Here is a 15,156-nt window from a genome sequence, read left to right on the forward strand (position 1 = left end):
GCAAGTATCCTTGCTGAGAAGGCACTGAGTACTCTGCATGTTCCTTTAATCCTCTCAACAACCCTATTAAACAGTGTATCTCCTTTATTATATCTTTATTTTATAGATAAAGAAACTAAAGTTCAAAGTAAATGAGCATTTACTAAATGGCCAAGAAGGGACACTCTCCACCAGTTTCCTGAAATATTCCTATTCATCTTTTCCACGGAGTTTAGGAAACCTGACCAGTTGTTTTAATCTCACTGGCTCTATTATCCACATCCTTGTTACTAGGGACAAGGGATGTGATACGGGATGCATATGCTGGTTCTCCTGGGAGGACCACTGCTACTCCTGAAGCTGGAGTACTCTAGGAAAGGGTGGGGCAACACCAGTCACAAACCACTGTCACCTAACAGTGTGGTTACTGCCTCTGGGCTCCAGAGAAAGGCACAGTCCCCTTAAGGTGGCCCTTTTCCCATCTGATGGTCTGACCAGCTATTCCCCCCAGTGAGCCCTAAAGAAAAGCATTTCTATTAGAAGTCCTCAAGCCCAGTCACAAGCTTCTTACCCTGGGGAAGGCCTGCAGCAGCTCTAATACCAGAGAAGCCCAGCAGCAGTGACAAGTTAGAGCAGGCATGTTGCTCACCTTCATGACAGAGATTCCTGGCTAAAGGCACTGTACAAATCTCCATCTCAAGGACAACTCTTGCCCCAGTGCTTCCCCTTCACATCTGCTTGGCCAAGTACGCCCAAAAAGCCAGAATGCCAAGGGGAATGCATTCCCTCTGCTGGCCCACAGACACTTGTGCACTAACAAGTTCAAATCATGTGGGTGAAAACACAGCTACACACAGTATTCTAAGACACTAAATGTCATCCATTAACTGAATTAGCAGAAACCACCTTTCATTTCAGATTTATAGATTAACAATTTCTTCTATGAGAAAGCAGAGTATAAGCAGCTGGCCAGGCCTGCAAACTCAGACCACCTGCCTGCAGACGTCCCTCCCTCAGCTAGTGTCTCTGCTTCACCTAGCAGGTGTTGTCAGGAAAAAAAAAAAAAAAAAAGGACTTTTAGATGCGGATGTACACACTGTTCACAAATTCCAACGATGTTAACCAATGAAATCAATGTTCCCACCAGCTCCAAAGTCCCAAAAGAGGGACAGTAAAATATCCTTCATACTGTGGCTGCACTTTGCTTTCTCCGGTCTGTTGGTCCTGGAAGGACCTGGGTTCAACTAAAGGCCTGGGTGGGGAGGGGGTCCTTTTGTTGTTAGAGTCTGTTTTTCCGTAGCACGGATCAAGAATGCAGCCCCACAGCGATTAAGGAGGCTTAGCTCCAGAATACCCTCTTGGGTCTAAAGAGATCATGTGGGAACCAAATAGTTTTAAAAAGAAAAGGAGAGGCAAAGAGCACCGGTCTCCACTTTCTCCTCTGAAAAGCACAGCCCTGGTGGGGGGTTGTCACTTCCGAACCTTGTTTGCTAAGTCTCAGCTCAAGATCGGACATTTTGCTTTTACCCCGTTGGCTGAGCCTGCCCAGTGCAGGGGTGCAGCGGGTCTCGGGTGCGGCCGAACAATTGATTAGGGGACCAGGCGGGGGACTAGGCACACTACTCAGAGAGACTTACTTTCTTAACTTATCTAGTTCTGTGAACAGGTGCTTGGTTAATTCCACCTTCCAAAAGAGGGGTGGGGAGCGAGTAAAAGTATCCCCTCTAGGAGCGTACGCCCTGAGGGTAAAGTCACCCAGGACACTAAGGAAAGTGTCTTTCCAACTTCCGCGGAGCGCGCGAGTTCGCCAGGGGACCGGGTGTCCTGTGAGTTTGGGAAAGGCCTGGAACGTCGCTCCAGCAGCCCCACGGCAGCGATGCTGTGACCCTGCCTCCCACCCCCTTCACCAAACACACACACGTGAAGCTCAGAAAGCGTGCCACCTGCTGGGGTTCCAACAAACAGGCCGGGAGGGAAGAACCGGCAGAAAGTACTAAGTTTTCTTTTAAAAAAGTAAACTCTCCCGGGGCCCCAGACGCCGTCCGCCGAGATCCGACCTCAGGTTCTCCTCCTCCGAGGGCTGCACAGGGGAGGCACCAGCGCGAGGTGCGCAGAGGAGCGTGAGGGCGGTGGGCGCGGCTTACTCGCGACCCCCGGGACCCGCTGAACCGTGGGGCCTGAGGAGTCCCGGGAAGGGTAGGGGTAGAGCCGGCCGGCGGGCTGCCGACAGGCGGGAACAGGACGCGCCCTCGCCCCTCCTCGCGCTGGCCCGCGCCCCGGTGGGGGTGGGAAGAGTCGGGGAACTCACAGCCGCTTGTCCTCTGGCTGTAGCTGCCAGTGCATGGCCAACGAGAAGCCGAAGAGGCTCCCGCGATCCCCAGATTTCCGGATCACATTGTCCTCGCGGGTGTCCAAGTTGAAGGCTGCGCCGAGCCGGGGCAGGAGCCCCGCCGACAGGTAGAGCAGGCACAGCTGCCCGGCGGCCGCCATGGGCGGGCGCACGGAGAGGGGAGCAGGGACCTGCAGCGGCCGCCGTGCGCTCCGGGCCGGGTCTGAGGCTGCCTGCCGTGCTGCAGCGGCCGCGGCCACCTTCGCCTCCTCTGGCCACTTCGCCCGGCCCCACCCCCGGGACGGGTCGCGCTCTATGTCCTGCCGCTCCCCCTCGCCGGCAGCTCCCGACCGCTGAATGAGCTCGTTGTTCTCTGGAGACTAGCAAGCGTTTTATCAAGTGACGAGGACGCCGGCCCCGCCCCTCCCCACCCCGCTGGCCCCTCCTCGCGCTCCCTGGGCCGGGCCAAGCCGCCGGCACCTTCCCGACCGGCCCCGGCTGTAGAGCGCCAGGCTTCTCGCCCTCTCCCGCCGCCCTTCACCTGCCCGGAAGCAGCGATGCGGGAGACTTGGAGGGAGCTCCGGGCCAAGACGCCCCCTCTGGAGAGAAGCTCTTGAGTTGTGGTTAATGCGGTGCAGGGTTGAGCGAGAAGGATGTTACTACCTGTCAGTAAAGATAAGTGCGGGTGGTGCGCCGGCCTCTTTCCCCTAAGCAGCCTGTTATTGAAGCTGTGGGCCCACGTGCAAATGCACACTACAGTCATTCATTCTCTAAGGGCTCATGGAGTGTTTAACGTGTCCCAACACTTGAAGACTGGAGCTGCATACTTTTTGGCTCTTCGAATACCTAACCATCAAAAATGATAATAGTACACACACTGTGATAGTGCTATACAATTTACAAAGCACAGCCCTTACCTCATTTAATCCTAACAATCCTATTACGTGGTCATTTTCTTTTTGCAAATAAGAAAACCAAAGTTTAGCTTTGCCCAGATCACCCAAGGATCTAGAAGTCACCCTGAGGTCAAAAATTTCAAACTTGGTTTCCAAGTGTCCTGATGCTGGGAAGAAACCCCTCAGCCATAAAGGATGAGTGTTTCAAAGTGGAGCTTAGGAGCTCAGGCCTTGCCCCCTCTCGATAGCCCTAAATTCCTGGTCTATTTAGGGGAAAAACTTCCAGACCAAGAGGCAGTTAGTTCTGAGATCAATGTGGGTGGCCTGAAGGCTCCTGCCTCCAGGGCATAGGGTGGAGCCTCTCTGGGGACTTAATTCATCAATGATTCAAAACCAGGGGAGAGACAATTTAATTCAGGTGTACTCTGAACTTGGATGAGAAAAAAAAAAATTACTTTTAAATTTTTCACCAATATCTGAGATTTAGCATTTCCTTCCATTAGGAATGTAGGCAACAAACCACAGTGGTAGAAGAATAAGTATCAATAACCTAGTCACTGGTAGAAACTAAGTTTTTTACTTGACATTACAGTTGTTACAAGTATTAAAATAGTTATTAGAACCCTCAGATCTTTCTTGTATGTCAAAAAAGAAGTTTATATATTGCTATAGCACAATTTTTAAAAACATTTTGCTAACTGTATTACAGTATGATTGGTTTCCTTTGTGAATCCATGTATTTTATTTTATGTGTCTGAAACCTTGTTCCAAAAGGGGTCCATTGTTAATAGCAGCCTTCCAAAAGGGCCTGTGGCATGAAAAGGTTGAGAAGTGCTGATCTGAAAGCTCCTGGAATGCCCTCATTGGAACCTGACATTCCCGCGTTGGAAACAGAAGCAGGGCACAGTCCCAGGGGAAGAGCTAGAGCTGTGTGCAGTCTTCCTCACCTCAAGAATTTGGACCAAGGAACAGCCTGAATCACTCAGAAAAGCTGTGTGAACACCATCAAGGGTCCCCACAGGTGGTAGCAGCTGCTAGAGTGAGTCCCTCAGTAAATGTGTACGCCTTCCTTGCCAATCAGTAACTCCAAGCAAATATAAGTGGGATATGGTGGCTTTAAATGCAGTGGATTATCTTGGAAATCACACTGTTTTAACAAATGCTGATAAGGTTGAGAAACTACTAGAAATGATCATCTAGTAAATTAGGGAATATCTGCAGTATGATATGCAGGTTAGCCTTTCTTCTTCATGATAAACATGCTATTGCAGAGAGAGGGTCTATGCTATTATGGTTGAGTATAGTGAACCTCACAGCAGGGTGCTACTCAGTCTGAAATCAGCGACATGGCTGCAGTGGTAACTGAAATAGATCTGATCTGGTTGATAGAAAGCTGTTGCCCTGAGCTCCTCAAGTGCAATAGCTCCTACCCTGCTCACTTTCCTAGGACTCACTTTCCTAGGACTCAACCCTTAAGGGCTCCTTCTGATTGTGTATACCCATGTCATATCAGCAGTTAACTACTCTAAAAATTATCCCTATCTTCTAAGAGTAATTCTGTGAAGTATTCATCACTTCCTTCCTAAGATGTATTTGATAAGTGATGTATGAATGGCCAGAGTTATCTACTTGATTTCAAACACTGATTCTGCTCAAATTGAAATTCTAACATTAAACTTAAATATCATAAACATTTAGTGCTACTGAATCAAATGATGCTAGGCAGAGTATGCCTACGGGCCATCACACGTGAAAACCCTAGCAACCATAGGCCTACCTTCTATGGATCTCCTGCCCAAGATTGCCATACATACCTGAGGTTGAGTCAAACTCTTAGACTCCTAACATAATCTTTTTGAAGATAGTCATCTCTTCCTATCACAATCAAGTTTTGTGACTCAGTTATTATTTCCATGACAAAGCTGACTTGGGTATTTTACAAAAGTGTGTTATAAAAGAGATATTTAGAAGTTGTTCAGGATCCACCAAGGATGTGTCAGTCTCTGGGGCCAGAAATGGAAGAATTGAAATCCCTAAAAATTTTGAGGTTACAAACCTGGGCAGGGAGATACAAGTTTTAAAGGAAAAAAGAAACTCGAAAATACTTGTCTGTAACCAAAGGGAGAGAGATAGCTGGATGAAAAAGGCGTGCTAGTCATATAGGACATGGAGTGGTGTGTGTGGGTGTGTGTGTACACACATGCATACATGGCTATAGAAAACAAGATGTGGTTTGGTGGGGTAGTGGTGCATGAAGCAGGAGGATGGAAAGTTCAAAGTCAGCCTTAGCAACTTAGTGAGGCCCTAAGTAACTAAGCAAGACCCTGTCTAAAAAAAATCAAAAGGGCTGAGAATGTGGCTCAGTATTAAGCAACCTTGAGTTCAATCTCCAATACTGGGGGGAAAAAAAGAAAAGAAGATGTGCCCATTGCAAGAAAGTGCCACAGGGGCTGGGGATGTGGCTCAAGCGGTAGCGTGCTCGCCTGGCATGCATGCGGCCCGGGTTCGATCCTCAGCACCACATACAAAGATGTTGTGTCCGCCGAAAACTGAAAAATAAATATTGAAATTCTTTCTAAAAAAAAAAAAAGAAAGAAAAGAAAGTGCCACAAAAATCTACTTAACTGACAAAAATGCCTTTTTAATAAAAAGTAATTATAAAACCAAAGGAATCTAAATACACAGTTATACAATCACAGGAAAAAAAAACTTTTTTTTTTTTTTTTTTTTAAGGCAATGAAAGCTAGGGATGTGGCTCAATGGTAGAGCACTTACCTAGCACACTGGAGGCTCTGGGTTGAAGCCCCAGCACAAGTTGAGGGAGGTGCATAAAAAGCAGTAAAAGCTATGAATTGAGGCATTTGCTCAGATGAAAGCTTTGGAATTCTTGTTTTGCCAGTATACTTTTTGAAAGAAAATTATCTTCTATATTTTACCTTCGGTAGGGGAATTTGCAAATAATTTAAAAATATTGGTCATTCTTGGAGAAGGCTGACAAATCCATGTCATACCTGATATAGTTTCCATTTTGTTTTGCTCTCAGGTTCACTGTTATTTGGACATCATCATCAATAACACAGCATATCATATTTGTTGCTTTTAGGCAACATGGAAAGATGTACTGAGTTTCTATGAAACATCTCTTATTCTCCCACAGTTATATTATACAGTTTTACATATCCCTGGAGCCTTTCAGTGAGAGGCCACATGTCAGTAAATAGTTTCACATAGGGTTTTACATATCAATGACAGATATTTTTTGTTTGTTTCAGAGTTTTCCCACATTGCTCTTTTATTTGCCCCTTAAATAAGTGTTCAGGAGTTTCTCTTCTACACTGAACCTTAATGCTTTTGTTTTTTTAAAAAAAGAAAGAAAAGGTGACATTTATGTGCTCTAAGTAACAGCACATTTTATAGGGGCAAACCTTCCTTTGGTTTGTATCAGAAGAAACCAAACTACCAGCTGTCCCTTATTTTAACACCCAGATCTATTTTAAAGTAAATTGCATTTGAATGTTTCTAATTCACTCACAATGAGCTCATTAAAATGTAGAGTGTTTCACCTCGCCATTTTAGGTGGGATTCTTTTTTCCAGTTTGTTTTGAGGGAATTTTGCTAAGCCAGGAAGCCACATTTGGCCAGCCAGAAATAAATTCAAACCTTAAATCAATCAAGTTAAATTTAAAATTGGGCTCCCAAGGATGGGGTAAAATCTCCACCTGGCAAATTTGGTTTTCCATCCCAGCCATCATTAGAAACAAATATGAAGATTGTTTATATGTATCATGTACCACCCAGAATGTCCTCTTGAAAGGCCAAACATGTAGTCTGCATTTTTAAAGTAAATTATTTAAGGAAAACATTTAGTTGCTTTCTACTTAAAAAAAAAAAAAAAAGTTCTTCTATAAAAACTAAAAGACAAGCTGATTTTGAATTAAGTCTTAAACCAGTGTATATCAGTTCAGGTCAAGGCATGCACCCGAGGACAGTAGCTTAGCTCATCCACTTGCCAGCTGAGGACCAGAGCAAGTTACCCTACTTCTTTAGGACTCAGTTTTCTAGTCTGTTAAATGGCCAGAATCCTTACCTCACCAGGTTGTGAGAGGATTCAATGAGATGATGTGTGTGAGATATGTAGCACATATCAGAAGAGACAATTTAGAGGGCCAGCCAGCTAGGAGGCCTGGTGGGAGAAAGAATTGAAACCAGAGGGACATTTCCAAACACAATCTTGTCTTCTTCTTTTCACAGTCCATTCAGCCAGGAGAATTCATGCTATGAAGGATCCAGAATCACAGCCAACAAAACCATTGTTATTTTGTTTGGAGCTTTATCTTAAAAACATCTTGCTACTGATATTAAAGCAGCCTATACTACTTAAAATAAATTGACAGGATGAATAAGAACATGCTACTGGATAGTGAAACAAGACATTGAACTTTAAAATTTCTTCAGAATGTTAGAATCCAGAAAGCAAGTCATTTGCACATGAATACCTAAGGATTCACTATAGGTGTTGAAGAGATTTCTTCTATTGGTACATTAACCAAACATTTGAAGGCAATGCAATAAATTCTACACTGTGAGCTGTATAGAACAAATAACAAAAGAGAAAAAGAATGCAGAAATGTAGACCACTGAATAGCTGAGAATGTCCCTATAACAATGACTTGGCTATCCCAGACCACATGACCAAAGTGAAGGGCCAAACATTTCTTTATACACAAAGTTGTTTCTAGACATTTCCTGGTGACAGAAGACAGAAATAGGCCCCTGATACTTACATCACATTTCAGTTTCAAATATCTACAGGAACTCTAAATTGGCTGCATCTCCATAAGGCAAAAGACATTGTCCTCATTTCATGTCTGGAGACACTAAAACAGGGAATTTTCATAAGACAGCTTGCCAGTGTCTCTGACCAAATTAAGATTCAGGATTTCCCGACTTCTGATTTCATAACCCAGACCACTCCTTCAGACCCCTCTGAAGCCTTGGCAAACAAATAGTCCACTGAGACCCAATTTCCTTCTTCCCAAACAAGGGATTGAAGCCATTCGCAAAGTGTGATCTTGATCTCATGTGTTTTCTGGCAGGAAAAAGCAACCAGCAACATTTTGTCGGTTGGGTTGGGATGTTCAGAGGTAAACACATGCTACTTGCTTTTCCTGCTTAGAGGAGGTTGGAAAGCTCGGGAAGCAGAGCCAGGGATACTTGTGTCCCTCTCCAGTCGGAGGAACCAAAGGAAATTTTTAAAGCCTTGGACTCTCCTTGGAAAGAGCCTCTACCCAACTGCTCCGGAAGTTTACTTTCCCAAAGTAGCCAACCACCCCTAGTTGCTGTTGGTTACAGAAACAGTTGGGTAAATGCCACATGGGTTGGAAAAGGAGGGAAGAGTGTATGGGATACAGTCATCTCTTTGATTTTGAAGAACTTTTAGAATTTCCTAATTTACGCTCTGTAAATAACCAAACTACATTTATTTCTCTAAAACTTTATATGCTGGCTACAGTGACCTAACGATGCTTTCAGTGTTTATAAACAATTTTAATCTGTATTGGGGGGTTACTAGGGATTAAACCCAGAGGTGCTTTACCACTGAGCGACACCCCCCTGGTCTTTTTTATTTTTTCATTTTGAGATAGAGTCTCACTAAGTTGCTACCCAGATTTATCATTCTCACAGAAACGGAAAACCCCTGCATCAGGGCCAATTAGCAAAGCACAATTTGGGACTTGAGGTCTTAAATGTTATAATCTGCCAATAATTCAAAGATATCTAGGAAAAAGTTTTGTGGAGTATATAATATGGAATTGAAATTCTTAGTTCAGACATCTGGATGAGGTTGGAGGGAGTATGTGTTATGGTTTGGATGTGAAGTGTCCCCCAAAAGCTCACGTGTGAGACAATGTCAGAAGGTTCATAGAAGAAATGATTGGTTTATGAAAGCTTTAAACCAATTGGTAAATTAACCCCCTGATGGGTTTAACTGAATGCCCGTAGGGTGCATGTGGCTAGAGGAGGTAGTCATTAGGGGCATGCCTTTTGGGTATATGTTTTGTGTCTGGCAAATGGAGCCTCTCTCTGCTTTCTGATCACCATGTGAGTTGCCTCCCTCTGCCACACTCTTCCTTCATGATGTTCAGCCTCATCCAAGGAATGGAGCCTGCTGTCTTTGGACTGAGACCTCTGAAACTGTGTAAGCCCTTAAATAAACTTTTCCTCCTCTACAGTTGTTCTGGTTGGGTTTTTTACTCACAGCAAGGAAAAAGTTGATTAAAACTGTGGTAAGGGCAAGCTATTGGAGAGGGGGCCATTTGGTTGCAAATCCAGAATAACTTTCAGCAAAACAGCAGGGTTCTGGGAGGACTGAATTCCCTCAATTGGAAATTTATTTGTTTTAGTTTTTGGTCTGCTGTCCCAAGGTGCACACAAAACTGCCACCTTCAGTGTGTCTCATCCTTTTGCCACCAAGTAAAGGCAAGACATGGAGACATGAAGTAGCAAAGAAATGATTCAAATGATAGACTCCCCTAACCATCCCCTCACTGCTCACCCCACCTAGCAGTAAATAACTGGGTGCGTCTCTGCACCCTATCCTTTCTCCATTTCAATAGCAAATGCCTAGATGGAAAGAAGTTCAATGTCAGGTAGGCTTTTTCAGGAAGAGGCTCCTGGGAGAAAGTATATATTGAATATTAGAACAAGATGGCTAAGGCTTATGAAGCTGAAAATACTAGAGTATTAAATAACATACGACAATGTTAAAGAAAATAAATAAAGTCACATCTTTTATTGCAACGAAAACAAAACAACTGAAGGAAATAGGCATCTGTTCGTACTTGCAATGATGATATGATGTGGTTGAAAGCCACAACTAAAGTTTACACAGATCCTGAAGACCTGTCTGGTGAGTTATTCAGTGTGGCTACTGTGACAAGATGGCAGACCATGAAGCAAAAAGGGAACAGGCGGCCAACATGTGAGTCCTGGAATTCAACATTTAGATTCAACTATTTTACAAGAACATTAATTTTCTCTGTGATTTATTCAAGGTCAACAGTAAAATTTGTAGCCAAGAGGTATCCACTTGAAAGCTGTATAATTACTCTCAGTCATATATTCTCTTTAGTGGATCTCTCCAGTGTTAGCACACTAGGATTAAAAGCCACACTGAAAGGAGAGGGCACCAATCAAACCAAACCTAGAGTTTATTTATGTTCTAAGAAAAAACAAAACCAAGCCTGGCAAGGACTATACCATTTCTGATTAAATAATAGGCCTTTTTCATTTGGGGTGATATAAAAGTTTTTTGAGAATTTTCTTCTATTTTTTTTTTCCCATTACTGGGCAAAAGATTTAAAAATGACTTATAACACTGAATTCTTTTTCTAATGTTATAAGCAAGTATTTGAGGCAGATTCAGGATGGCTACAGGTGTTTTTTACATTCCTTTCATTGAAAAGTAGTGTCTGCCTTTGAATCTGAACTGGCCTTGATGACTTTCTTGACCAATTGAAATCTGTAAATGTGACATTCTGAGACTTTCAAGGCTAAAACATAAGAAGCCTTGCAGCTTATTCCTGGGACTCTTGGAATACTCGTTCTTAGATCCTGAACCACTACTTTAGAAGTCCAACTTCTATGGTGGAACGGTGAAAACCCATGGAGAGGAAGGGGTGCCAGCTGTTCATGCCATGAGGAAAGTTATCTTAGGTCCCAGAACCATTCCCAGCCACCAGTTAGATACCACTGAGTCACTTCAGCTGACGCTGCATAGAAGAGAGGAATCACTTGGTCAAACCCTACCTGAATCCCAGATCCACAGAACTGTGTGGTATTAATAAAGTGATTAACTGCTTCAGGGCAGTTTGTGATGGATCAGAGGATAAACAAAAGAGAAGAGGTACAAAGTTTCCATGAGGGACTCCTCTGCTGATTGGTAGTAGCTGTGGCCACCTCCTCTGCCATTTTTACAATGGGCAAATATACCATGCTAGCTATGGCTGACAAAGCTATTGAATCTTTTTGACTCATTTTGAGAAATGACGTCAGTTGGAGTGATGATGTCATGGCTCTGTGACTAATTCCCAAACACTTAATAATAGTTCTGAAGCATGTGCCAGTGGGGTAGGTTTTATACACTTTGCCCCAGCTTCTAGTTTAGGGTGGGCGGGGAAGATCCAGACACAAAAGCAACTCCATCTGTCTGTGTGGTTGGTGATGAATTCCACAGATCCACACAGTGCTCCCTGACCCACTTTATCTTTATTTTAAAGAGTCTTTTCTAGTACTTAGTGTTCAACATGCCCATGATCACAAAGAATTTTAAAATGGCGCTGAAGCATCTCTAGTAAGCAGGAGGGCAAATCCTAAAGTGTCATTTCAACACTGAGCCCAAGGATCCCAGCACCAGGGAGGCTTTAAAAACTTAAATGATCCCCATCAAAGTCTCTTAGCCTCCCTGTTCATTAAAGGTTTTGTGTGTTTTTCTCCCTCTCTTGCTCTAGTTTCATTTTGTGAAAAGGTTCGCTGCCTTATATGCCATGAGCAGACAAGCTTATCGAATGAACTGTAAATCTAATCAGTTTGGCACAGGGGTTTCAAGAGAGCCATGTAAACAATAGCCGGAGTTGTGTTAAGCTTCAGTGACTCCAACTGATTCCCAGTTTGGTTCATTTGTGCAGAACAGTCGGAGATACAAAGCCAAGCCTGTTAATTTCCAAAGAGCAATTCTAACCCAGGAATGAGCTGTTGATCCCCAGGAGGTTTTCGATCCAAGCTCTAACTTCAGGGTTTTATTTACGGTTTTATTTACTTCAGGTATGTCTCTGAGTTACTGAATTTCCTTCCATTTCCCCAATATTCTGTATTTCTATGGAGATCCTGGCAACTCTTGTTGAAATTGGAATCCTGTAGAGAAATGAGTGGTGAACTCCAAATTCCTAAGGCCTCTATAACAGTGATCAAAATATAGTTGTGGATCATCTACCCAAGAATTTTTTTTTTCTCTTAACAAGGTGTGCCCCAGGTTATTTCTGAATAATGGACTTAGTTTCAGTTCTATTTCTCATTTACATATTTTTACAGAAACACTTTTTTTTTTTTTCCAGTGTTCGGGTTGAACCGGAAGCCTTGTGCATGCTAGGCAAGCACTCTGCCACTGAGCTACACCTCTCCACCTGAAACATATTCATTTTAAAATGTTATATTTCACTTTCAAGTTTGCAAAGTTTAGGTAGTTGTAGCATTGAAGTCACACCAGTTTTCAATCTCCTAAATTGTACATGTTTAGTCTCCAGATGGAAAAATGAATATTCACCACAGCTCCATTAGGAATGCCAATTTCCCATCACTCCCTGGCACTGGCCAATGCAGTTATAATAGTGTGTTAATTTAAGACATTTTCTGGTCCTCCGAGCCTTGTATTTGAATACCAGCTGAAACTGCAAGTGGAAGTGAATGGAGCTGATGATATTTGCTTTATCCCAATTTTTCTGTGAGAAGGAGAAAAGCACTTGTGTTTGAAATAAGCAGATGTAAAAACACTTCTCACTAATCAAAATGTTTACCAGCACTTATGAGAGACTGCCTGTGTAGAGGCAACTAACCTGATATGTATACTTACTGAGAGAAGCATATTTATTGTGACAGACCCAGGAGTAGAACTTTTGCGGCTTCGTTAAGATGACCAATAGCAGCAGCACATTTCATTGTTTAGGAGGCTTTGGGCAGTTCATTAACTTGAATCCAAGAGCTCATGTTGTATCTATTTCAGCACAGACTTTCTTTTTTTGAGGTGGGGATGGTACTGGGGATTGAACTCAGGGGCATTCTGCTACTGAGCCACATTCCCAACCCTATTTTGTATTTTATTTAGAGACAGGGACTCACTGAGTTGCTTAGCACCTCACTTTTGCTGAGACTACCTTTGAACTCACGGTCCTCCTGCCTCAGCCTCCTGAACTGTTATGAAGTAATATATATGAAAATGACAAAATCACCAATGCAATTCTATAGAGAGCTTGACATAACAAGCCATCTAATTTCTTTGAGTAATAAAATTATGGCCACATAGATTATTAGAAAGTGACACAGAAAATCCATCTGTATTTGTTCAGATAAGCTCACTGTGACTATAAAGTTTACAGAATCCCACCTGAAACTAGATTAAGCTATATAATTGTTATTAAACAAAAGGTTATAAAATCAATTACGAAAACAAAAACTGACATTTGTTGTGGATACTGTTCAAAACACTTTTCCTTTATTAAATCTTTTAATCTTCACAGCAGCTTGTCCCTTAAATACTCTCACTGGTCCCATTTTGTACACGAGAAAAGTGAGGAGCAGCAGGGGTATGTAAGTCCCCAAGTCACACAGCTCAGAAGTGTTAAAACCAAGATTGACAAGAAGTAGGTTGGCTCCAGAGTCTATGTGCATGAACCCCACACCATCTGCTCCCAAGAACATGTGACTCTTCAAGTTACTAATAAAGAACCAGTGTTAATCTTTGACTTTATTTTGGTATGCCTTAATGTTAAGGCTAATGGGTTGAACTCAAAGGTAGTAGCATTCCACTGGCAGTGTCCACCGAGTATGCTTCTTTGGTTTTGGTACGAGGGATTGAACTCAGGGGCACTTAACCACTGAGCTGCATTCCCAGCCCTTTTTTGTATTTTTTTGAGAGACAGGGTATTACTGAGTTTCTTAGGGTCTGGCTAAGTTGCTGAGGCTGGCTTTGAACTCTTGATCCTCCTGCCTCAGCTTCCCAAATCGCTGAGATTACAGGCAAGTGCCACCATGCCTGACCACCCTGAATGCTTTGAAGGAAGTTCCATGGGGGTTCATTCTTATTATCTATTTAATATTAGCATCTATTAAGTGGATTAAAATATTAGAGAATGTACCCCCAATTTTAATAAGTTTAGTGAAATTATTAATATTCTGTAATATAATGAAAATTCAAACTCTCAGAAAATGGGGAGAACAGTTCTACAAAAATTATTCAGTTCATTTATGATGCACCAGAGATGTTATTGATCACAGTGCCCAATCTGTCACTTCAGGCTGCATGTTGTTTGAATGATGACCTCACATGCCCAGCTAGAGAGGACATGAATGAACACCTGACCTGAGAGTACAGGGTCATCCTTGGGTCACAGTCATTCCACATACTGGAGTCAAAAACTGAGTTGTTGGGGGCGGGGGTGCTGGGGTTGTGGCTCAATGGTTGAGTGCTTGCCTCACATATATGAGTCACTGGGTTCAATTCTCAGCATCACATATAAATAAATGAATAAAATGAAGGTCCATCAACAACTAAAAAATATATATTTAAAAAAACACTGAGCTGGTTCAAGATGCTCTTAAAACAAGCTCATGGCCTAAGATAACTCAGGAAGGTCTTTGTTCCTTGCAAACAGAAAAGCCCAAAACAAAACTCAGATCAATGAAAAACCATTTACTTTTGGGCAGAATCCCTATGCTTCCAATTAAATTAGGGAAATATTGATGAGCAAAAAGAAAAAGAAAAATCATCTCAAATTAAGAACAATTTACCTATATGAAAGCATTGCTGAAAAAAAAAAGATACAATACTGCTCTACATGTGAAGGAATGTATTCTATAAATAATTATCTTCAAAGGGCTGCCTATGTTTTTCTGCTTTTTAAAAATCAGATATTTTGCCAGGCATGGGGACATACACCTGTAACCTCAGCAACTCGGGAGGTTGAGACAGGAGGATCACATGTTCAAAGCCAGCTTGGCAACTTAGTGAGACCCTGTCTCAAAATAAAAATAAATGAGAGCCGGGGATGTAGGTCAGTGGTGGAGCACCCCAGGATTCAATCTCCAGTACCAGGGGGAAAAAAATCAGATCTTCCTTGAGCACACAGCATCATTTTAGCTACCCCTTTAAAAAGAGATACAGAACTCCTGGCAAGGGTT

At 42.8% G+C, this 15,156-nt stretch overlaps 1 protein-coding gene across 2 annotated transcripts in view; it reads right to left on the minus strand.

The window, feature by feature from the left end:
* Positions 1–2,656, minus strand: part of Itga6 (integrin subunit alpha 6) — an 81,753-nt gene extending 79,097 nt beyond the window's left edge. For both annotated transcript variants that reach the window (XM_076866782.2, XM_076866783.1), the window contains exon 1: positions 2,288–2,656. In XM_076866782.2, coding sequence (XP_076722897.1) covers positions 2,288–2,469 — 182 coding nt within the window. In that variant the 5' untranslated portion in view covers positions 2,470–2,656. The remainder of the gene's footprint in view (positions 1–2,287) is intronic.
* Positions 2,657–15,156: the final 12,500 nt, after the last annotated feature.

Source organism: Callospermophilus lateralis, chromosome 9 (assembly GCF_048772815.1).
Source record: "Callospermophilus lateralis isolate mCalLat2 chromosome 9, mCalLat2.hap1, whole genome shotgun sequence".
Taxonomy (NCBI): Eukaryota; Metazoa; Chordata; class Mammalia; order Rodentia; family Sciuridae; genus Callospermophilus; species Callospermophilus lateralis.